Raw genomic sequence first — 20533 nt, 5'->3', positions numbered from 1 at the left:
CCTTCCTTCCTTCCTTCCTTCCTTCCTTCCTTCTTTCCTTCCTTCCTCTTTTCTCCCTCCCTCCTTTCTTTCCTTCCTTGCTTCCTTCTTTCCTTCCTAACACCTATCTCTTTTCCTTCTCTTCGGGTCTCCTGTCGGTTTTCTTCCTCGTCAACATTCTGCCTGTTCGTAGCTTTTCAGTTCCTTACTTAGTCTCTTCCATTTTTCTTCCCCTAGCCTTTCCCCGTCAGCCCAACGGGCCCATCCCAGCACTCTGGCCAGCTCCTTTAGACCCCGCCCCAGAGGTGTAGGAGTTAGGGGGAGGGGCCGGAGAAAGGGCGTGTGGGGGGGGGGTGAGGGGGGGAATGGAGCTAGAGAGAAGAAGGGATCCGAGAAGGAAGTCGGGAGCACGCGCGTAGACGAAACAGGGAGTGGGGACCGCCTAGCTATATCTGCGCCTGCGCACTGGGACTCGAGGGGCCCGACGGGACGGAGGAGACAAGATGGCGGTGCGAGCCGTTCGGGGGGTCGTGAACGGGTCCGCGCCCAACCTGTCCAGATTCGGCAAGGGCCCCACGCCCGGGGCCCGGGAGCAGGCGCTGGCCGTCAGCCGAGACTACCTCTCTCAACCCCGCCTCAGTGAGTACGGGAAGGCAGGGAGCGCCGGAGCTTTTCCCCTCCCACCCCCTCACCTGCCTAGGCTGTGGCGAAGGCACTCTCTCTTCTCTCCCTCCCTGCGTCCTCCCTCCTGCCCCCAGAGCGAACCCCAGATGCCCCCGTGGGAGCCGGGTCTCTCCTCCCTGCGTACATCAGTGCTGCTGGTCCGGCAGGCTTTGGGGCAGGACGGGAGCCTCGTCCCCCCTCCCCCAAGCTGGACTCCTCACTTCTAGTTGCTGGGGCCCGCCGCCAGGTCAGGGAGTCTTCCTCCCATCAGGCCGTGGCAGCGCCGGGCTGTCAGCCTGCCCCGGAGCCTCTCAGGCTCGGGCTTCGCCGTCCGAGGGGCCGCGAATCTGCCCCCGCCCCCGTCTCCCCTCCCCCAGGGCTTTCAGGTGTGTGCGGAGTTCGAGCTGCCATTCCTGGCATAGTGGTCAGGTTCTCCCCAGAGGAGGGGACTGGGAAGCCTGGGCTTGGCCTTGGGTGGGAGAGTGAAGCCAGCTCCCTGGGGGGATGCTTATGGTCCTAGGTGAGAACTGCAAGGAGCCTTCGAGGTCATTGAGCTCAGTCGTGACTTCTCTTTCTTGGAGGGCTAGGAATTCGTCCGAAGTCATCCTGCAAGACAATGATAGAACTAAAACCCAGATCTGGCTTGCACCCCAGTACCTTCCCTCCTCTTCCCCCTCGCCCCCCCCACTAGTAGGATTTCTGATGTTGATTGGAATTATCTGTAGTCTGGACAAAACCTGATAGTCCTGGTTCTTCTCCCCCTCCCCCAACCCACTCTCCATTCATATAGGCTTATTTCCCTTAAGCAGTGTTCAGTGGTGCAGTCTTTACAGAAAGGCCTTAACAAGCCATGTTAGGTGAACCACATTAGTAACAGAGGAGATATAACTCTCAGTGGTTGAAAGAGTGCAGTTTCACAATAACTTCCATGTTCTCATTGAACTGAAGATGAATGGACTGGACCATATTGGGGGTTGTTTTGTCAGTGCTCATTTCCATTGTAGTGTTTCTGAGTTGGTGAGGTCGAATTTTTACAATTTATCATAAATGCCAAAATAGTTATTGTCCCTGGGTGGTTCTTTGCATAGACTGAAAATAAGATGAAGGGTTTTTGCCAGGGCTTTTCTCCTGTCTGACTAATCCCGATCTTGATCACTCACTGTGTCATGTGACAGCACTGCAGAGTAACTGGGAATGAGAGCAAAACTGACTTCCTCATCCGTGGAATGCTTCTTTCTTTTGAGGACCAATTAATTAGAAATTAGCTTTTGAAGTCCAATATTATCCATAGTGAGGGATTCTTGACAAATGTTGCATTATTTTTTTTCATAGATTTGGAAAATTAATTTCTGTTCAGTCTTTTCATTCATGTTGGACTCTTTGTGTCCCCGTTTGAGGTTTTCTTGGCAAAGATACAAAATGGTGTGCCATTTTCTTCTTCAGTTCATTTTACAGATGAGGAAATTGAGGCAAACAGTCTTACATCTAGTTAGCTTCTGAGGCTTAAGAATCTACCATTATTCAATTCAACAAACATTTATTGACTATTTCCTATGTGCAGGGCACCAAGGATAGAGACAAAAATGAAAAAAAAATGGTCCTTTCCCTCAAGGAACTTAATTTTCATATGGAGGATTCTTGTGTCAGGTAAAGGAAAGAACCTTTCCTTTTGAGTGAGGAAAGCTGGCACCAAATAGTTGTGTGGCCTTGTTTTCCAGTTTTGTGCAATGAAGGATTTGGACTAGATGTTTTCCAAGATCTATTCCAGCTTTGTAAATCTTTAAATAAACTCCTTTTTTTGTTGTTGTTGATGATGTTCATGTTTTTTTTTCTCAACTTTTTTCCAGTAGTATTTGCAAGAAAAAAAAATTGTAGCATAAGAAAGGTGAAATAGTTCCAAAAGGGGAATTTGCAGTATTCAATGTATACTTTGTTTTAAATAGCTCTCCTTACAGTCTTGAGGGAGGTTGAAACTTTTAACTAAAAATTATATACTGTAAATCCAGTCAACTAAGGTACTTTCATAGTTTGAAATGTTGCATAAACACTATATTAGGAACATTGTTTAAACTTCCTCGTCATATGTCATTTCAACCTCCTAGTCCATAGGTCCTGGGAATTAGAGCTGGAAAGGATTGTAGAGGCCTTCTTTCCCAGCTTTCTCATTTTATGGATGTGCAAGCTAAGGAAATACAGAGGTTGAGTTGTGCTGAATGATATTTTAGTAGTTAGCCTCTTTAACTTATACTCATCTGTATGTCTAACTAATGGAAGTTGAATGTGCTTTGTGTTTGAGAGGTTGTAGTGTAAGCTTAGTTTCTTCTGGACTATTCAGGAAAGCTTGGATGATATCTCATGTAATTTAAAAACAATGCTAGAATAGCTTTTTTTTTTTTTACCTTTTTGCAGGGCAATTCGGGTTAAGTAACTTGCCCAAGGTTACACCTCTAGTTTGTGTGTGTGTGTGTGTGTGTGTGTGTGTGTGTGTGTGTGTGTGTGTGGATGTTAAGTGTCTGAGGCCAGAACCGAACTCCTGCGGGTCCTCCTGACTCTGGGGCCAGAGCTTTACTCACTATGCCACCTAGCTGCCCCTAGAATACCATTTTTTAAAACATTTACCATGTTCTCAGTACTAGCCACCAGCATCCATGCTTGAAAATCTATTTAATTTCGAATTTTTCCATTTTAAAGTTGACTGGTGACATCATCATAGGTGATATTTGTAACAAAATATATACTGTCTACATATTTTCAAATCCTTTCTCTGGGAGCCTCAGTTTCCTTATGCAAAATGGGAAAAATAATCTAACATTCTGGGTAGATGTGAGGAAGATGATTTGTAAATCTTAAGGTGATACAGAACTTCTGATTATCAGTATTGGTGATTCTAGGTGGCTAAAGAAAAGGGGATGATGATGGTGACCAAGACTTTTACAACTTTTGAGACCTTTCTCTTGGAAGGTAGTCAGTGAAGAAATGATCAGCCAGAAATTAAGTGGAGTTGGCAAATAATAGCTAAGGATATGTACTCACCCATTTGAACAATAATAGCTAGCATTTGTATGACACTTTCAGGTTCAGTAAGCACTTCACAGATATTGTTCTCACTGGTACTGTGGGAGATAGGTGCCTCTTTTATCCCCATTTTACCAGTGGGGCAACTAAGTGACTTGCCCTGGGTCACACCAATAGGAAAAGTCTGAGGTACACTTTAAACTCAGGTCTTCCTGATTCTAAGTACTTCCTGTGCTTTCTCCACTGTGCCACCTAGCTGCCTACTAGGTTTCTTATGCCACACAGGAAAATTAGAACTTGATTATTTCAAGACCTTGAGTGGCTCTATAGGATACATAAAGTTTGTGGATCTTAAACATTTCGAAATAGATAATTTTCTTTCAGTAATCATAGTCCAGAGTCATCTTTGGCAAAATTTTGAAATAACCAAAGCTATACTTGCAGTCTTTTAGAACCTTCACTCCAGTTCTGCTTCCCCTATCCCAATTCTTCCAGGTTTCCAGTACTTTGGTTTTTGACTACCCTTTATTGTGGAAAGGTTGAGATACATAATTGCTTTAGATTTTGTTTGAATAATGAGTCTGAGGTTAAAAGGGTGGGTCTTATATTATGCAACTGTTACAGAATTTCCCCCTTGAAAATTTCACAATCATTAAGTAGCTGGGGTATTGTTGGGAAAAACTCTTGCCCTGCCTAGGGTGGGGAAGTGTTAGAATGTCATCTGACCAAACTTCTGTTTTTCTTGAGATTTGAAGAAGCCTGTAAATTGTTCCTTGTTTAATGATTTAAATATGTAATGGTATGCCTCTTTGAATTAAGACTACTGTTCACCTAAATATCTGTTTGTAGAATTTCTTATCTTGAATTTCATAGGATTCCTAGCTAAAAGAAACTTTAGAGTATGTCTGTTCCTATCCCATCATTTTGCAAATGAGGAAACCAGCCTAGAGAAGTGAAGGCAAATTAATGCATATTTATTATGGGCTTACTTATGTACTTATGTTATGTACATTGAGCTGAGTACTGGGAATACAAAGAAATATTTTAAAATGTGCCCTCAAGAACCTTACATTCTAATGGGGGAGACAATATGCAAGCAATAAATGTTTATTGATTGACTTATATACTAGGTAAATTGGAGATGAATTGGCTGAGGTCACATAAGCAGAGCCTTAAAGGTCCAATGTTCTTTCCACTCAAGTGGGCTAAAGGAAATTTTTAGGGGGGGAAAAATCCAACACATTCTTTTTTTCCAAATAGTATTTTTTTTTCCAATTACAGGTCAAGGTAATTTTTAGCATTCATTTTTGTAAGATTTTGAATTCTGAGTTTTTCTCCCTCCTTCCCTCCCCTCTTCTGAAAATGGTAATCAATTTTATATAGGTTATACATATGCTATCATGTAAAACATTTCCATATTAGTCACAATTGTGAAAGAAGAAACAAATCAAAAAGTACGAAAAAAGAATAAAGTGAAAAAAATATGCTTTGATTTGTAATCGGAGGCCATCAGTTCTTTATCTGAACATGGATAGCATTTTCCTTTGTGAGGCTTTTGTACTTTTCTTGGATCATTGTATTGCTGAGAAGAAGAACTGAATCATTTCATAGCTGGTCATCACACAGTTTTGCTGATACTGTGTACAATGTTCTTCTGGTTCTGTTCACTTTACTTTGCTTCAGTTTGTATAAGTCTTTACAAGTTTTTCTGGAATCAGCCTGTTTGTCATTTCTTATTGAACAGTAATATTCCATTACATTGATATACAACAGCTTATTCAATCATTCCCCAGATGATGGACGTCCCCTCAATTTTCAATATTTTGCCACCATGAAAAGGGTTGCTATAAATGTTTTTGCACTTGTAGGTCCTTTTCCCTTATTTATGATCTTTTTGGGATACAGATCTAGTAGTGGTATTTCTGGATCAGAGTGTATGCACAGTTCCTTGCACTTTGGGCATAGTTCCAAATTGTTCTCTAGAATGGTTGGATCAGTTCACAACTCAACTAGCACTGCATTAGTGTAGCAGTTTTCCCACATCCTCTCCAATAGTTATCATTTTCCTTTTTTTGTCATATTACCCAATCTGATTGATGTGAGTGAGGTGGTACCTCAAAGTTGTTTTAATTTGCATTTCTCTGTTGAGAGGTGATTTAGAACACTTCTTCATGTGCCTATTGATATGCCTTTCTACATCTGAAAACTCAATATCATATCCTTTGATCATTTCTCAATTGGGGAATGGCTTTATTCTTATAAATTTGATTCAGTTCTCTCTATATCTGAGAAATGAGGGCTTTATCAGAGACATTTGTTGTAAAGATTGTTTCCTAGCTTTCTGCTTTCCTTTTAATCTTAGTTGCATTGGTTTTGTTTGTACAAAAACTTTTTATTTTAATATAATCAAAATTATCTGTTTTGCATTTCATAATGCTCTCTTATCTCTTGTTTCATTATGAATTCTTCCCTTCCCCTTAGACCGGACAGGTAGGCTATTACTTGCTCTTCTGATTTGCTTATGATCCTTTATGTCTAAATCATGCGCCCATTTTGACCTTATCTTGGTAAACAGTGTAAGATAATTGGTGTATACCTAGTTTATGTCCTATTGTTTTCTAGTTTTCTCGGCAATTTTTGTCAGATAGTGAGTTCTTATCCCAAAGGCTAGGGTCTTTGAGTTTGTCAAACACTAGATTGCTATAGTCATTGACTACTCAGTACTGTGTATTATACCTAATCTATTCCGTTGATCCACCACTTTATTTATTAGCCAGTACTAGATAATTTTGATGATTACTGCTTTATGAAATGGTTTTGAGATCTGGAATTGCTAGGCCACCATCATTTGTATTTTCCTCCCACTAATTTCCTTGATATTCTTGTCCTTTTCTTCTTCCAGGTGAATTTTGTTGTTTTTTCTAACTCTATCAAATAATTTTTTGGTAGTTTGATTGGAATGGCACTGAATAAGTAAGTTAGTTTAGGTAGAATTGTCATTTTTATTATTTTGGTTCATCCTACCTATGAGCAAGTGATATTTTTCCAATTGTTTAGATCTGAATTTATTTGTGTGAGAAGTGTTTTGTAATTGTGTTCATATAGTTCCTGGGTTGTTGTTGTTGTTTTTTTTTTTACCCCAACACAGAAGGGGTTGTTCTTGTTGTTTTTTACTCTTTTTTTTTTTTTTGGAGGGGGAAGGTAGGGCAGTTGGAGTTAAGTGACTTGCCCAAGGTCACATGGCTAGTTTTTTGTCTTGTTGCTTTTTAATGAGTAATGAAAGTGCTTGTAAATAGTGTTTGCCTCATTCATCTTTCTTGTTTTGTTTTTTTATTTTGATGACTTTAATTTTAAGACAACATTATAATCAACTGAAATCTTTTCCTTGAGAAGTTATATGGCAAAGAAGTGCTGGTTAAATATTGTTATAGTTAGAATGTAAGTGTTGGATCTCTTTTTCTGCTCTGTGTGTTTGCTTTTTAAATACACAGCTGTACAAGTCTGTGTTTCTACCTATGGCTTTAGACCTAGAACAGAGCTTGTTTGGGAGACAGCTTTACAGATATGGAAACTGAGACCCAGAGAGATTAAATGACTTCCCCACAGGCAGGTAGTGTGACTGTCCCAATAGATTAACTGCATTCTGTTTGGAAGAGTGTGGACCTACATGTTTTAAAATCAAATGCAACAAATTTAAGAGGGTGGTGGGAATGGGATTGTATGTGAACATTTCAAACTTTTTAGTTTAGTTAATAGTGTTTGAAGTCTTTTTAATTCATCAGCTATTTCTTAAGTACAAAGTACTCTTTTTAGCTTTAATATTTTTCTATATCTTCTTAAAATTAGATGATATTCATATATTCAGTTTTGAAGAAAGAAAATCTGAGTAGTGTAGTATCACAGAATCTTAGGTTCTTGAAGCCAACCCCTAAAAGAAAAACTTTTTTTTTTTTTAGAAGAAGGCAGCATGTTGCTATTGGGCATTGATTTCTAACTTGAAGTAGAGGTCAAGAGGGGCCTTTGAGGAGTCTTGGCTATAAACCCTAAGCATTGTTAGTTCTTCTGCTTTGAATACAGCCTGTTTATTCACTTAGCAAGTATTAAGAACCTAAGTCTGAGTGGAGCAAGAATTCACTGGTTCATCCATTTTTGTGCTATAGACTTATTCTTTTCAAGTTATCATGTAGTTAAACCAAGCATGAACAGGAAAAATGAGCACATACAGTTTCTGGTAAGATTGTATTGGTCAAAAATGTTGGACTCCCCTCCTTTCTCCCCTTCCCCTAATTCAAAACAGTTGCCAAGGCCTGGACTCTAGGCATCTTAGTACCACTGAACCAACCCAGAGATTTGTCTAGTTGCCCATTGAAGTACGGGGACTGGTTACTTTGTTTGGAAAACAAATCCTTTTGCTGTATGGCAAAATGAGTATTTCAGTGAATAGTTGTGTATCTGAATTAAATACAGTAGAAACTATATACTGATATGGAAACATTTTTGTTTGTTCATGATTAAGTTCATTAATTTTTTTTTTTGGCTGGATCTATGATTTTATCAGTTGATGGAGTTCTTAGCACAGAACTTCTACTACTGCACATCAGTTCTTGTTCTGCAATCTTATGAGTTTCCTTGACCATTGAGGGTTAAATGAATTGCCTAAGGTCACATTACTGGTATTTTTTATAGGTGGAACTTGAACCCAGCTCTTTCTAACTTCAAGGTCAGCTCTCTATCCACCACATCATCCTGCCTCTCTTAAATTCATAAGAAAATATAATTAAGAAAATCTGAAACATTGAAATAGCATTAATATACTACAAATAAAAGTCTCAGGTTACCTCTCAACAGTTTCTTACTCAAACCATTAAGAATAAATCTGTTTATTAAGGATTTTTAGCACTAAGATTTATTTGGGTACATCTGTAGAATAAAGCCTTACCAAGTAAGCAACAAGTTCAGACAATGAAAAAAAAATTTAGCCTGACATTGTTCAATGTGAAATGGAAGTAAGAGCTTAGAATTATAATTTTTATAATTCATTAGACATGAGTAGTTAACTTGTTGGGGAAAGTGGCTGATTGTACATAATCATTGCAAACTTAATGTTGTATAAAAGTACAAAGCGTAACTACAAAATAATGAGCCCAGATGAGAAGCCACTGGAAGCACATCCTGTTTGTCCCGAGACTCCTTTTGATCAACTAGTAATCCTTCCTTGTCTTCTGGAAACCTATTTATGTTCTCCATTTCCAAGAAGTAACCATGACTCAATTTTTTTTCTCCCTTGGTCATACTGTTTTTCTTGTGACTGGCAAAACCTTGTGGGCTTTTTTCTCAAGCTGTTTCTTCTATTGACACAGATCAGATGAGAGGCCGTTTTGAGTTTGAGATTCTGAAGCTTTCTTTTTATATAATGTGTAAGAGGTAGGTTATGAATAAAAGATCTCTTCAGATCCTGAAAGATCTGATGCTTGGTGTCAGCTGAATTAAAAAATATACTATTTGGAAAGCCTGATTATGAATCTCAACTCTGCTAACTTGTACTTTATGTGACATTGGGTCTGTTTTTAAAGATTACTGAGAAAGAAGCTACTACCTTCTAAAGCAGCCCTTAACACTTTGGGTTAGCTTCAGGGGTATACACGTAATGGGTTTTCTATTTTTTTCCCTTTTTTTGGAGGGCAATTGGGGTTAAGCGACTTGCCCAAGGTAAATGGGTTTTCTGAAGAAAAAAATACCCCATACTCTTTGAGTTTAATTTGTGTCATTAACGTTTTTCCATCACTTTAAGTGACGGCCAGCAAAGCTTGATTTGTAGTTTTCCCAGTTCTCAAAGGTCTAAATAAATGCTCACACTAAAAATTTTAAGTCATGTTGCTTCTAGTTCATTCCTGGATAGCTCTAATTGTTAGGAAGTTTTTCCTTACATCAAATCTGAATTTGACTGTAAAACTTTAACTCTAACTGAGCCTCAGTTTAAGTCCTGGAAAATGGGGGAGGGGGCTTATTTTGGGCTATTTGATCTCTACAACCCCTTTGAGGCCTAAACTTTTTCGATTGTGACTATCTCTAAAAGTTTGTTACTGGAATGAGGTAAAGTTCTCAAAATTTATAAGGCCTACAAAAGGTAGGCAGAGTCTTACACATTCCATTTTCTAGCTACCTCAAAAAGCTGATTTTTAAAATTAGAAGAATATAGAAACAAAATTTTTTTGAAAAGAAAAACAGGAATTTCAGGAGCAAAAAGCCAGATACTTTTTTGACCAATAACTTGATAAGATAATTATTACAAATATTATTTATTAGCTTCATTTTATAGTTAAAGAAACTGAGGCTTAGGTGGTAAAGTGATTTTTATCCTTGGTGACAAAGGTAAATATGGATTATAGCTGGAATTTGAATTCAAGTTAAGACTTTTTATGAAATTTTTTTTTCTTTGATACCCCACCCATTTGGAGTCCTAATGAATGTCAGTGTTTTCAATATAATTTTATCACTGTTTGTATAGAAATAAAAAATAATTGAAAATTTTGTGAAGAGAAAGCAGACTGCTTTGAATTTTCCATAATCTTTATGCTCTAAGGGGAAAAGTTAGGCCTTTTGTGATATCCAACCTTCATATCATTAATTCAACAAGCTTCATTAATGAATGGCATTTTTTAATCTTGTGGTTCATGACTTAGTTCACACTTAATAACTATATAAGTTAAAGGAGGACAAGTAAGTTGTATTTTCAGTCTCATTTTCTTGCAAAATGAGAATGACAGTGCCCTTGGTACCTATTTTACTGGATGTTCAGAGACTCAAATGTGGTCAAATATGTAAAAACTCAAAAATGAACATGTATATTGAATATGTAAATCTCAAAGCATTGTCAACATAATCTGTTATTGGTTTTTTTTGAGAGTTAGGCCTTGTCCTGCATTTGCATAATGATGTTTTTATATATATATATATATATATACATATTTGTATACACACATAAATATACACATACACCTACTTTTTTGTCAAAGGAAATGCTGTATTAAAATACTATATGTTAATGTTTAGTGGTAGGAATGACCTAGACAGGTGATACAGTATGTTAGCCAACCAACTAAGAATAGCTATGCCTGGAATAAATTTGAAAAATGGAAATTAGACTTTGCCCTCAAGGAGCTTACATTTCTAATGGGAATGCAGCTTGTACATATATCTATATTTAATGATAGGTATATACAATTCTCAAATAAGGGAATTCCCTCTACCAATGCAGACCTGTCTGCAGCTTTCTGAGGATTCTAGGCAACAGCAAGTGCAAAGACATGGAATTAGGAAATTATTTGGAGGATGTGGGGTACAGTAAGGTGACCAGTTTGTAGCTGGACCACAATGCATAGAGGGGGAGTAATCTGTAAGAAAACTTGAAGGTCCTCAGAGTTCAAAAGCTGATGTTAAATAATTCTTTGCTACTAGTACTAGGCACTTTTATTTTTGACCAGAGTCTTCCAAAATTTGTTCTTAGACCTCAGAGGACTTAAGCTAGTGAGAAATTCCTAAGATGTTAACAGCTTCTTGTAAACTATTTCATGCCTTCTAGAACTTTTTAAATGTGTTTGTTTTAACTTTTCTGATTGTGAAACTTAATGCTGAAATCTGTCAGAGATCTATAGTAGAAAGCTTTATGGAATTCTTTTTACACTTTTAATTCCCATTGTGCGTCTGTAGTTTGAGTTGCCAAGATTACAGGATTTTTTTTCTCTTAAATTGAAAACTACTAATTTGAACTATACTAAGGATATATTAATGGGGCATGTCAGAATCACATAGGCTGAATGAATTAGTGAAAAGGCATGCTATGTGCTCACAATGTCCAAAGGCACTGACTGTGCTAGATTTGGGAATGTAAAGTCTAAATGAGAAACACTCCCTTGCCTCTAGGAATTTACCTTCTAAAAGGGGAACACTACACATTTAGGGGTGTGGGGTTTGGGGATTGATTTGGTCTGGGAAGTTAAAAGGGATAAATGGAATTATTGGACAATTGTCAATCCCTTCTAGGAGTAGTAGGGTGGATTTGATCTTTGCTCCCAGATCAAGAGGTGGAGAGCAGAGCTCTTGGGGGGTGGGGGAAGAGGAACATGTTACTGACTAGCTTCCTGGCAAAGCAGCATGGTGGGTGTGGGGCAATCTAGCTATGGTGAATTGAGTTGGAAGGGGTCTCAGAGGTCACCTACTCTTAACTGCCTGAGCAGGAAATACCTCCTGGGGAAGCAGTCATGTGGCCTTTACCAGCAGACCTCTAGTGATAGAATTTGCTCCCTCAGGACATAGGCTTTTTTGCTTTTGGTTCTGCCTTCTAGGACCATGAAGTAGTTTCATTATATGTTCATATTACAGCTGTTCACATACTTTATTTCCATGCCATCATGTTACCCTTAACACAAGTGATCAATACTCTGGGGTAAACTCCTGACTTTTCAATATGGTATGGATTTAGTAACATTCACCTTCCCCTGACATGTAGTACTACCTTACACAAGTTAACTCCTTAATATCCTTCCTAAAATGTAACCACCAACCTTCGAACCAGACTCTAGATGTGACCTGATCAGGGGAATGAGTATATAGTGGGACTGTTCTCTTCCTAGTTCTTCAAATGAGAGCTTTATTAAAGCAGAAACAATCCCAATAAGAAAGAAATGTGTATGTTGTTTAAAGAGACCTAGTTCAGGCCTTCTGTACTTCTCAGTTGCAGCAGTTGTCCGTGAGCTTTCTCTTCTGCAATCCATGGTTTATGTAACCAACAACATAATCTTTCTAAATCACAAGTTTTAGCATGCCTCTGAAGCACCGTGATACAGTTAAAAATCACTGCCTCTGGAATCAGAGCCTGAATTCAGATCCTGCCTCTGATAATTCTTGTCTTGAGCAAATCACAATTCTTTTTATGCTTTTACTTCTCAGTGTACATCTGTAGTTTGAATTGCCAAGATTAGAACATTTTTTTATCTCTTAAAATGAAAGCTACTAATTTGAACTATAATAAGGATATATTAATGGGATACAATTAGAAAATGTCAGAATCTTTGATCCTCAGTTTTCTCATATGTAAAATAAAAGTTTAATCAAAGGAGGCCCCTTATAGTTATAGATCTATAATCCTATGATCTTAGTAAAAAAAGAAAGCAACTTTAGTTGTCTCTAAGATATAATCCATCTTTTTAGCTTTGGTATTTAAATCCTGTTTAATAACCAAATGATAGGCATTTTTGTAGTAATGCTTGCTAACGGGTCTTCTTAAGCATTTTCTGTGGTGGAGGAGATAAACCAATGGCCAACAACTATGCCAGTTTTTGTACATTGATACTTGTCTAGAAGCATCCCATCACCCATATTTTTGGAGACATTCTAGACATGAATAATCAAGCATTATTTTAGACATTTTTCTCAGAACTGTACTCTGGCGAAGAGGCAGTGATCCAGAGCCCAAGAGCAAAATACAGCCTTATCCCTACCACATCTCCCATGGGATTAGGCCCTCCCTAAATTAATTCATCAAGTCACTTAACCTCTGTTTTCCTTAATCCACTGGAGAAGTAAATGACAAGCCACTCCAGTACCTTTGCTAAGAAAAACCCGTGGACAGTGTGGTCCCTAAGGTCACAAAGAGTTGAACATAACTAAATGACTGAACAGCTAAAACAACAAAATTAACTCATAGACCATATTTAGAGTTAGGCTATATGGAAGACCCTCTTGTGGGAGGAAGGGCCTTGGGTCACAGTCTGATTCTTGGCTATCTCTTCAGGTTTATTCCTTATTGATTACCCTTATGAATGCTGGCCTACTTTTCTTCTGGAAACCATTCCCTTTACTTTTAGCTTTCTTCAGAGTTTCTTCATAAGCTATTTTTTAGTTGTTTCTTTATGAGATACACGTACATGATAATTTCAAAGTGCTTTTCTTGTTCCTCATTATTTTGTCTGTGCTTAGCTTTTTACATATATTCTCAAACTCACCTCCCCAGTAGATTGTAAGCTTCTTGAGGACAGCATCTGCTTTTCTATTTAGTCTTAATACCTAGGACATACTTAATAGATACTTAATAAATGATTGTGGGATTGGGTGCCACCAGCTAGGACAGTTTATGTTCAGTGGTTTCCAGTCTTATCCAACTCTTTGCGACCCTACTTGGGGTTTTCTTGGCAAAGATACTGTAGTGTTTGCTATTTTCTTTGCCAGCTCATTTTACAGATGAGGAAACTGAGGCAAACAGGTGGGTGATTTACCTAGTGTCACACAGCCATATTGAAGTCGATTTGAACTCAGGAGGATGAATCTTTCTGACTTCAGACCCTGTATTCTATGCACTGTACTATCTTAGCTAGCTGCTTTAGGACATAGTAAATAAGTGATTGTGGGATGAGTTAGAATGTAGCGTTATGTCAGCAGTTGTTATACTCTGTTGATTCATATTGAGCATGCAGTAACCTTAAGGTTACTTTAGTAAGTTACTTAAGTAAGGTTACTTAAGTAACCTTAAGGTTATTTTCATATTAACTGGTTGTATAGCCATGTTTTTGTCCTATAATTATCAAATTGATTTTTTTTAAACCTAGGGGTAGGGTTTTCATTTAAATCCTCTCTATCTTAGTAGAATTCTGCCCCTAAGTCCTGGCCTGCTATAGTTAACTGTTAACTGTTTTTCCTTTCAGCATACAAAACAGTATCAGGAGTCAACGGTCCTTTGGTAATCTTAGATCAAGTTAAGGTAAATATCATTCTCTGGCGCTTTTTTAGTTTTTAAAGAAGTTTAAAGGTACATTTGAATCTTTATTTGGATATTAGAAAAAAAGAATAGTTTTGAACTAATCAGTGACTTAAATAAGTCTTTTCCTAAAATTACTATATATGCATTGTATACTAAAGAATGTTAGTCATAAGTTGCTATTTCATCTAGGCACACCTGTATGTATCTTATTACTATTAATATCTTCAGAAAGGGAAAATAACTATATAGAATGTAATCAGAAGATCTGAGTCAAACATCCTATCTCAGATTGCAAGAATAAAATGTAATCAGGGAAGTCTGTAAGCTGCAGTTCACATCATTCTAGGAGGAATAGAAAAGGGGGATTGTCTTCAACTTTATTACTGAAGGTTATAAAATTAAAAGATCATATTTAGAGTTGGAAGAAACCTCAGATTCATTTGGCCTAACTTAATTTCACAAATGAGGAAACTGATGTGCAGAGAGTTTCCAAAATTGAAGCCCTATTCAAACAAATATGATGCAACATGGTTTAATAGAATGTTGAACTGAGTCAAAGAATCTTATTTTTTGTGAAGTCAGACATACAAATTCATAGTTAAAATTTTAAATTTTTTCACTTACTGTCTACATCCCCATCTTTGCAGAAAAATGGAGTGTTTGTCATTTAGTCATTTTCCAGTAATGTCTGACTCTTTGTGGCTCCATTTGTAGTTTTCTTGGCAAAAGTAGTAGAGTGATTTATCATTTCCTTCTCAAACTAATTTTACAGATAAGGAAACCAAGGCGAACAAGGTTAAGTAATTTGCCCAGGGTCAACAGCTATTAAGTATCTGAGGTTGGATTTGAACTCCAAGTCTTCTGACTTTGGGCCCAACTTTCTCTGTCCACTGTGACACTTAGCTCCCTGTCATTTCATTGAAGAAAATTTTATTTGCAAGCTTCAGTTATTATTTTGTTGAAATGAAGTTCTGTACAGTATTCATGTGCAATGCACATGTATTTTCTTTTAAGTCCTTACCTCCCTAGATATCTTTTTCTTTCAATTTAGGAGCCAGAAATAAGGACTTTAAAGAGACAGTTTTTGTAAGTGAATTTGTATAATGGATATCCTCTAGCTTCATAATGTAGTTTTGTTTCAAGTAGAGATAAAACTTTGGGGTGTGATGCAAAGAATCCTTAACTTTTTGTATGTCTTGGCCCCCTTTGGCAGTATGAACCTCTTCTTGAAATATTATTTTTAAATGCACAAAATAAAATAGAAATAGAAAGGAAAATAAACATTGAAATAATTACCAATTGTTTAAAATTGGGTAAGAATCCATGGTAAATGGATTTCTTTTATGCATCTATAAATGTGGTTTATTATGCCTTTATCGTTGTTTTGATTATAAGCTTTGCCCATCTCTTTGCCACACATAATGACAATTTTTAATGGGGGAAAATATAGGTATATGCTGAAAAATTATTTAACTTAGTTTAGTGTAGGACTTAGATTTTATATAAGAGAGATCTGAGGGAGCAACCTAGATTCAGATCATTGTATAGTACATAGTTTCTTTGTGTTATACTTCTTAGTGAGAAGAAACTAATTTTTATATATTGCATAAAAATAATTCCTTTGTAATTTTTGTCAGCATAGTAATTAAATTGTAAACTAGTATGATCACATTTTATATTTTAGCTTTTGATTCCCATCTAATAAATTCATGATATTTGGATAGTTTAAGAGCTCTAGCCTTAAGTTTCTGAGTTTACTGCCTCAGACGCATGAGAAGATATAATTCTTGTTAAAGAAAAAAAGAAAATTGCCACTGGCACTAGTACAGGTGACATTTGACTCTTAGTCATGTGAATATGTCTGTGAATTTGACTGTGACAGGTTTCTTAAGGATTTAAACTGAGAATATGTAGTATTAAGTACACTATATAGAGCACCTTGAGGAGCCTTATAACTTGGTTTTTAAAAAAATATTTAAACTTATTTTCTCGTTTTAGTTTCCCAAATATGCTGAGATCGTCCTCTTGACCTTACCCGATGGTACAAAGAGAAGTGGTCAGGTTTTAGAAGTTAGTGGTAGCAAAGCAGTAGTTCAGGTAAGCAGCACTTACTAAAATTGGCCAACTCTCTTTTCTCTATATATCTTTGTAAAAGTCAGTCAACATTTACTTTTGTTTTTGCTTGTGACCATTTAAAAATCAGCTAGGAAGGAGGGGTATGTATGGCTACTAAAGTTCAAAAGTTGGTATTCTTTTGCTTGTGCCAAGAAACTATCACCTATAATCTAGTCTGCTATAACCACTGGCTGGTAAAATACATGTTTTCGGGGGATGGGGTGGTGGTGAATGAACTGGATTATCACTGAGGGAATTAGATGAAGACTAGAGTTTATGGAGTTAAATTATGGAGACAGGGAGAAATTTATGGTAGATAGAAAACCTTGACTTGAAGAAAAGGTTTTGGTAGACATGATAGCTCTCTTTGAAAGAGCCTTGTTTGAGAGTCTGTTTTGGGAAAGTGGGATTAAAACTATACCAGAGAATGGAAATCATAGGCAGGCAGATTTCTGCTTGTGTATAGAAGAATTTTCAGATTGTTAGAACTGTCCAAAAATGTATTGGACTGCTAAATGAGGTTGCAGTTGTAACATAATTTTATAAAATACTTTCATTAACTAGAACTCTATGAGGTAGGTAGTACATTTGATATTATTCTCATTTTTGTAGTTGAGGAAACTGGCTTACAATAAATTATTTCTCTTAAGTCATAATGATAGATATAGGTCAGACTCAAATCTAGGTTTTTTGATTCCATACCATACTGCCTTTGTTACATCTCTTCTCTTTATTTTGATAGGTTTTTGAAGGAACTTCAGGTATAGATGCCAAGAAGACAGCCTGTGAGTTTACGGGAGATATTCTTCGAACACCAGTGTCTGAAGATATGCTTGGTATATAATAAGTAGTATTGTTTATTTTAAGTAGAGGTATTTTTTTCCTTTTCACAACCATACTTTTCAAAACCTGATATCTTGGCATATAGCTATTTTATTACTAATTTTTTTAACAGGTCGAGTTTTCAATGGTTCTGGGAAACCTATTGATAGAGGCCCAGTTGTCCTAGCTGAAGACTTTCTTGACATCATGGGTAGGTATTAATTTTCAGGAAGTAGAATAAATTGACCCTTTGGGGCAGTTACTGTTATAACTTTATCTCCTACCTGGGAATCTAAAGCAGTAGCTACTCAGGTGACATTGGGAAAATTCCACTCTTACCCCCTCCAAAATCACCTGAGATGCCTTTCAGGGTAGTGATGGTTGAATAAGGGCCCCTCATCATCATTCTTTCCCCCAGGATCTCCTTTCCCCCATGTCTTGTGTTTTTTCATCATTGTTTCCCTCAGCATCTCCCCCTTCCTCCCCCCCCTTTTTTTTGGTTTTAAGTGGGACAGAGTTACTTGCACAGAATATACAGGCATAGATGAATTGCTGTCTACATCATCTAGTCCATACTTTGCTGTTACAGTTTAGGACTTTACTATCCCTTTGATCACCCATGTTTGCCACTTTGGTGTCATCTTTGACTCCTTATCCTCTCTTACCTTATGTGTCTGATCAATTGCCAAATCCTTGTCGTTTCTCTCTGACAACATCTCTTGTATCTCTCCCCTTTCTTGCTACTCACATAGACATCTCCTGAGTTCAGGTCTTCACTTCTTTCTTGGACTATTAAAGTGGCCTTCTAATTGGGTTTCCTGTCTTGAATCTTTCCCCAGTACAGTCCATCCTCCACTCAGCTACCTGTGTTATTTCTAAATCATAGATCTGACCATTTCAGTTCCCTGTTTAATAAATTCCAGTGGTTTGGATTAAATATTATTTCAGTTTTATCCAATTTTTTTAGATTTCTATTTTTCTTTTGTAATCATTATAATTATCAGTATAGTAATACATGTTATAATTTATAAACAAGTGGATTTATAAGATACGGTATTTGGGTGCACGTTTGAACATTTTTTGCTGATAAGGTGCACCATCAGAATTCTTGGCCACTGTTCTAGATGGATGAGATCACATATCCAGACAGAGATTAAAAAAAAAAAAAACTGTTGCCTTTCCCATAATAAGCACTAACTGTTTCCTAAATTTAATTGACCATGTGGGAACAGAAGACACTTACCTCTTGTCAAATCATTTGAGTTATATTTTTGAGATTTGCCTACAAAATTCTCTTTGTAGAATTCAAAATTAATATGTTTTTGAAATGAGTGTCATGGATATTACAACCATAGTTTTTAAGTCAGGAATATGTTCCTGTTTTGGCCTTTATTTCTTTCATGGAAACAAGTTAGTGCAACCACATATGTTTTGTTATACTTTAGAGCACTATATTATATGTTCTTTGGAAAGCTGAGTTGTGAAAGAATTTAATTCTAGGTAAAAATGAACTGAAGGGTTGGGGAAAATGTTGTGTGCAGCTAAGATCTTGTAGGGTTTTTTAATCTCTTAACACTTGATTATCTACCTTTTATTTTCTTTTAATTTAATTTTTTTATTTTCCCCCAATTACATTTAAAAACATTTTTTAGCTTTTTTAAAAAAAAAAACTTTTAGTTTCAAATTCTTTCCCTATCCTCCCCTCATTGAGAAGACAAGCAATTTGATATAGGTTATACATGTATAGTCATGTAAAACATATCCATGTTAGTCATGTTATGAAAGAAAACACAGAACAAAAAAACTAAAAAGTAAAGAAAAAGTATGCTTCCATCTGCATTCAGACTCCGTTGGTTCTTTCTTTGGAGATGGATAGTATTTTCTATCATAAGTCCTTCAGAATTGTCTTGAATCATTTTATTGCTAAAAATAGGTAATATTGCTGTTACTGTATACAATGTTCTCCTGGTTCTGCTTATTTCACTTTGTGTCAGTTCATGTAAAATTTTCCAAGTTTTTCTGAGAGCATCCTGCTTGTCATTTCTTACAGCACAATAGTATACCATCATAATCATATAAAACAACTTGTTTAGGCATTCCTTGATTAATGGACATCCCCTCAATTTCCAATTCTTTGTTGCCACTAAAAGAGCTTCTATAAATATTTTTGTAAATATAAGTCCTTTTCCTTTTTGTTTTTTATCTCTTTGGGAGACAGACCTAGTAAGGGTATTGCTTGGTCAAAGGTTATGCCTGGTTTTTAGATCTTTCAGTATAATTCCAAATTGCTTTACAGAATGGTCGAATAAGTATACCACTTCACCAGCAGTGTGTTAAGTGTCTCAATTTTTCCACATCCCCTCCAGCATTTGTCATTTTCCTTTTCTGTCATATTAATCTGGTAGGTGTGTGGTGGTGACTCAGAGTTGTTTCAATTTGCATTTTTCTATTCAGTAGTGATTTAGAGCATTTTTTTTCATGAGTTTTGCTTTGATTACTTTGTCTAAAAACTGCTTGTTCATATTCTTTGACCATTTATCAATTGAGGAATAGCTCTTTTTTCTATAAATTTGAATTATTTCTCTATATTTGAGAAATGAAAATCTTTATCAAAGAAACTTTATATAATTTTTTTCACAGTTATGATTTTTATGTATTCCTATGTTTTCCCCTCCATCCTGTTTCCCCCTCTCTCTCCTTCCACCTTGTCTATTCCCAAAAGTATTTTGCTTCTGACTTTGACCTCCAATCCACCCTTTTATCAGCCCCCTGCCCTCCCAACACCTCCTTCCCTTCTTCTTCTCTCTCTTTCCTATGTGGTAAAATAGATTTCTATACCTGTGTATATTATTCTCTCTTTGAGCCAATTCTGATAAGAGTGAGGTTCATTGGTTGCTCCCCACCCCCCATCTTCCCCTCCACTGTAAAATCTCTTTCATGCCTCTTGTATGTCAGATAAATTTACCCCATTCTACCTCTCCCTTTCTCCTAGTGTGCATTCCTCTTTTTCACCCCTTGATTTTATTTTTTTAGAAAATTATTCCATCATATTAAGCTCATAACATGCTCTCTTTCTTTTTTTGCCTTTTGGAGGGCAATTGGGGTTAAGTAACTTGCCCAAGGTTACATGACTAGTGTGTGTGTGTGTGTGTGTGTGTGTGTGTGTGTGTGTGTGTGTGTGTG

General features: G+C 36.9%; 1 protein-coding gene across 1 annotated transcript in view; it reads left to right on the top strand.

The window, feature by feature from the left end:
- The first annotated feature begins 408 nt into the window (after window positions 1-408).
- The window catches only part of ATP6V1B2 (ATPase H+ transporting V1 subunit B2), a 35441-nt gene continuing 15316 nt past the window's right edge, over window positions 409-20533 (top strand). The window contains exons 1-5 of the mRNA XM_069075740.1: window positions 409-618; window positions 14358-14413; window positions 16412-16510; window positions 17271-17364; window positions 17484-17561. Of these exons, the coding sequence (XP_068931841.1) occupies window positions 483-618; window positions 14358-14413; window positions 16412-16510; window positions 17271-17364; window positions 17484-17561 (463 nt within the window). The 5' untranslated portion in view covers window positions 409-482. The remainder of the gene's footprint in view (window positions 619-14357; window positions 14414-16411; window positions 16511-17270; window positions 17365-17483; window positions 17562-20533) is intronic.

The sequence above is a fragment of the Petaurus breviceps genome, unplaced genomic scaffold, assembly GCF_028583685.1.
Source record: "Petaurus breviceps papuanus isolate PSGF00001 unplaced genomic scaffold, PetGlider_PUasm1.0 90919, whole genome shotgun sequence".
Taxonomy (NCBI): Eukaryota; Metazoa; Chordata; class Mammalia; order Diprotodontia; family Petauridae; genus Petaurus; species Petaurus breviceps.
This window is presented reverse-complemented; position numbering and strand designations above follow the sequence as displayed.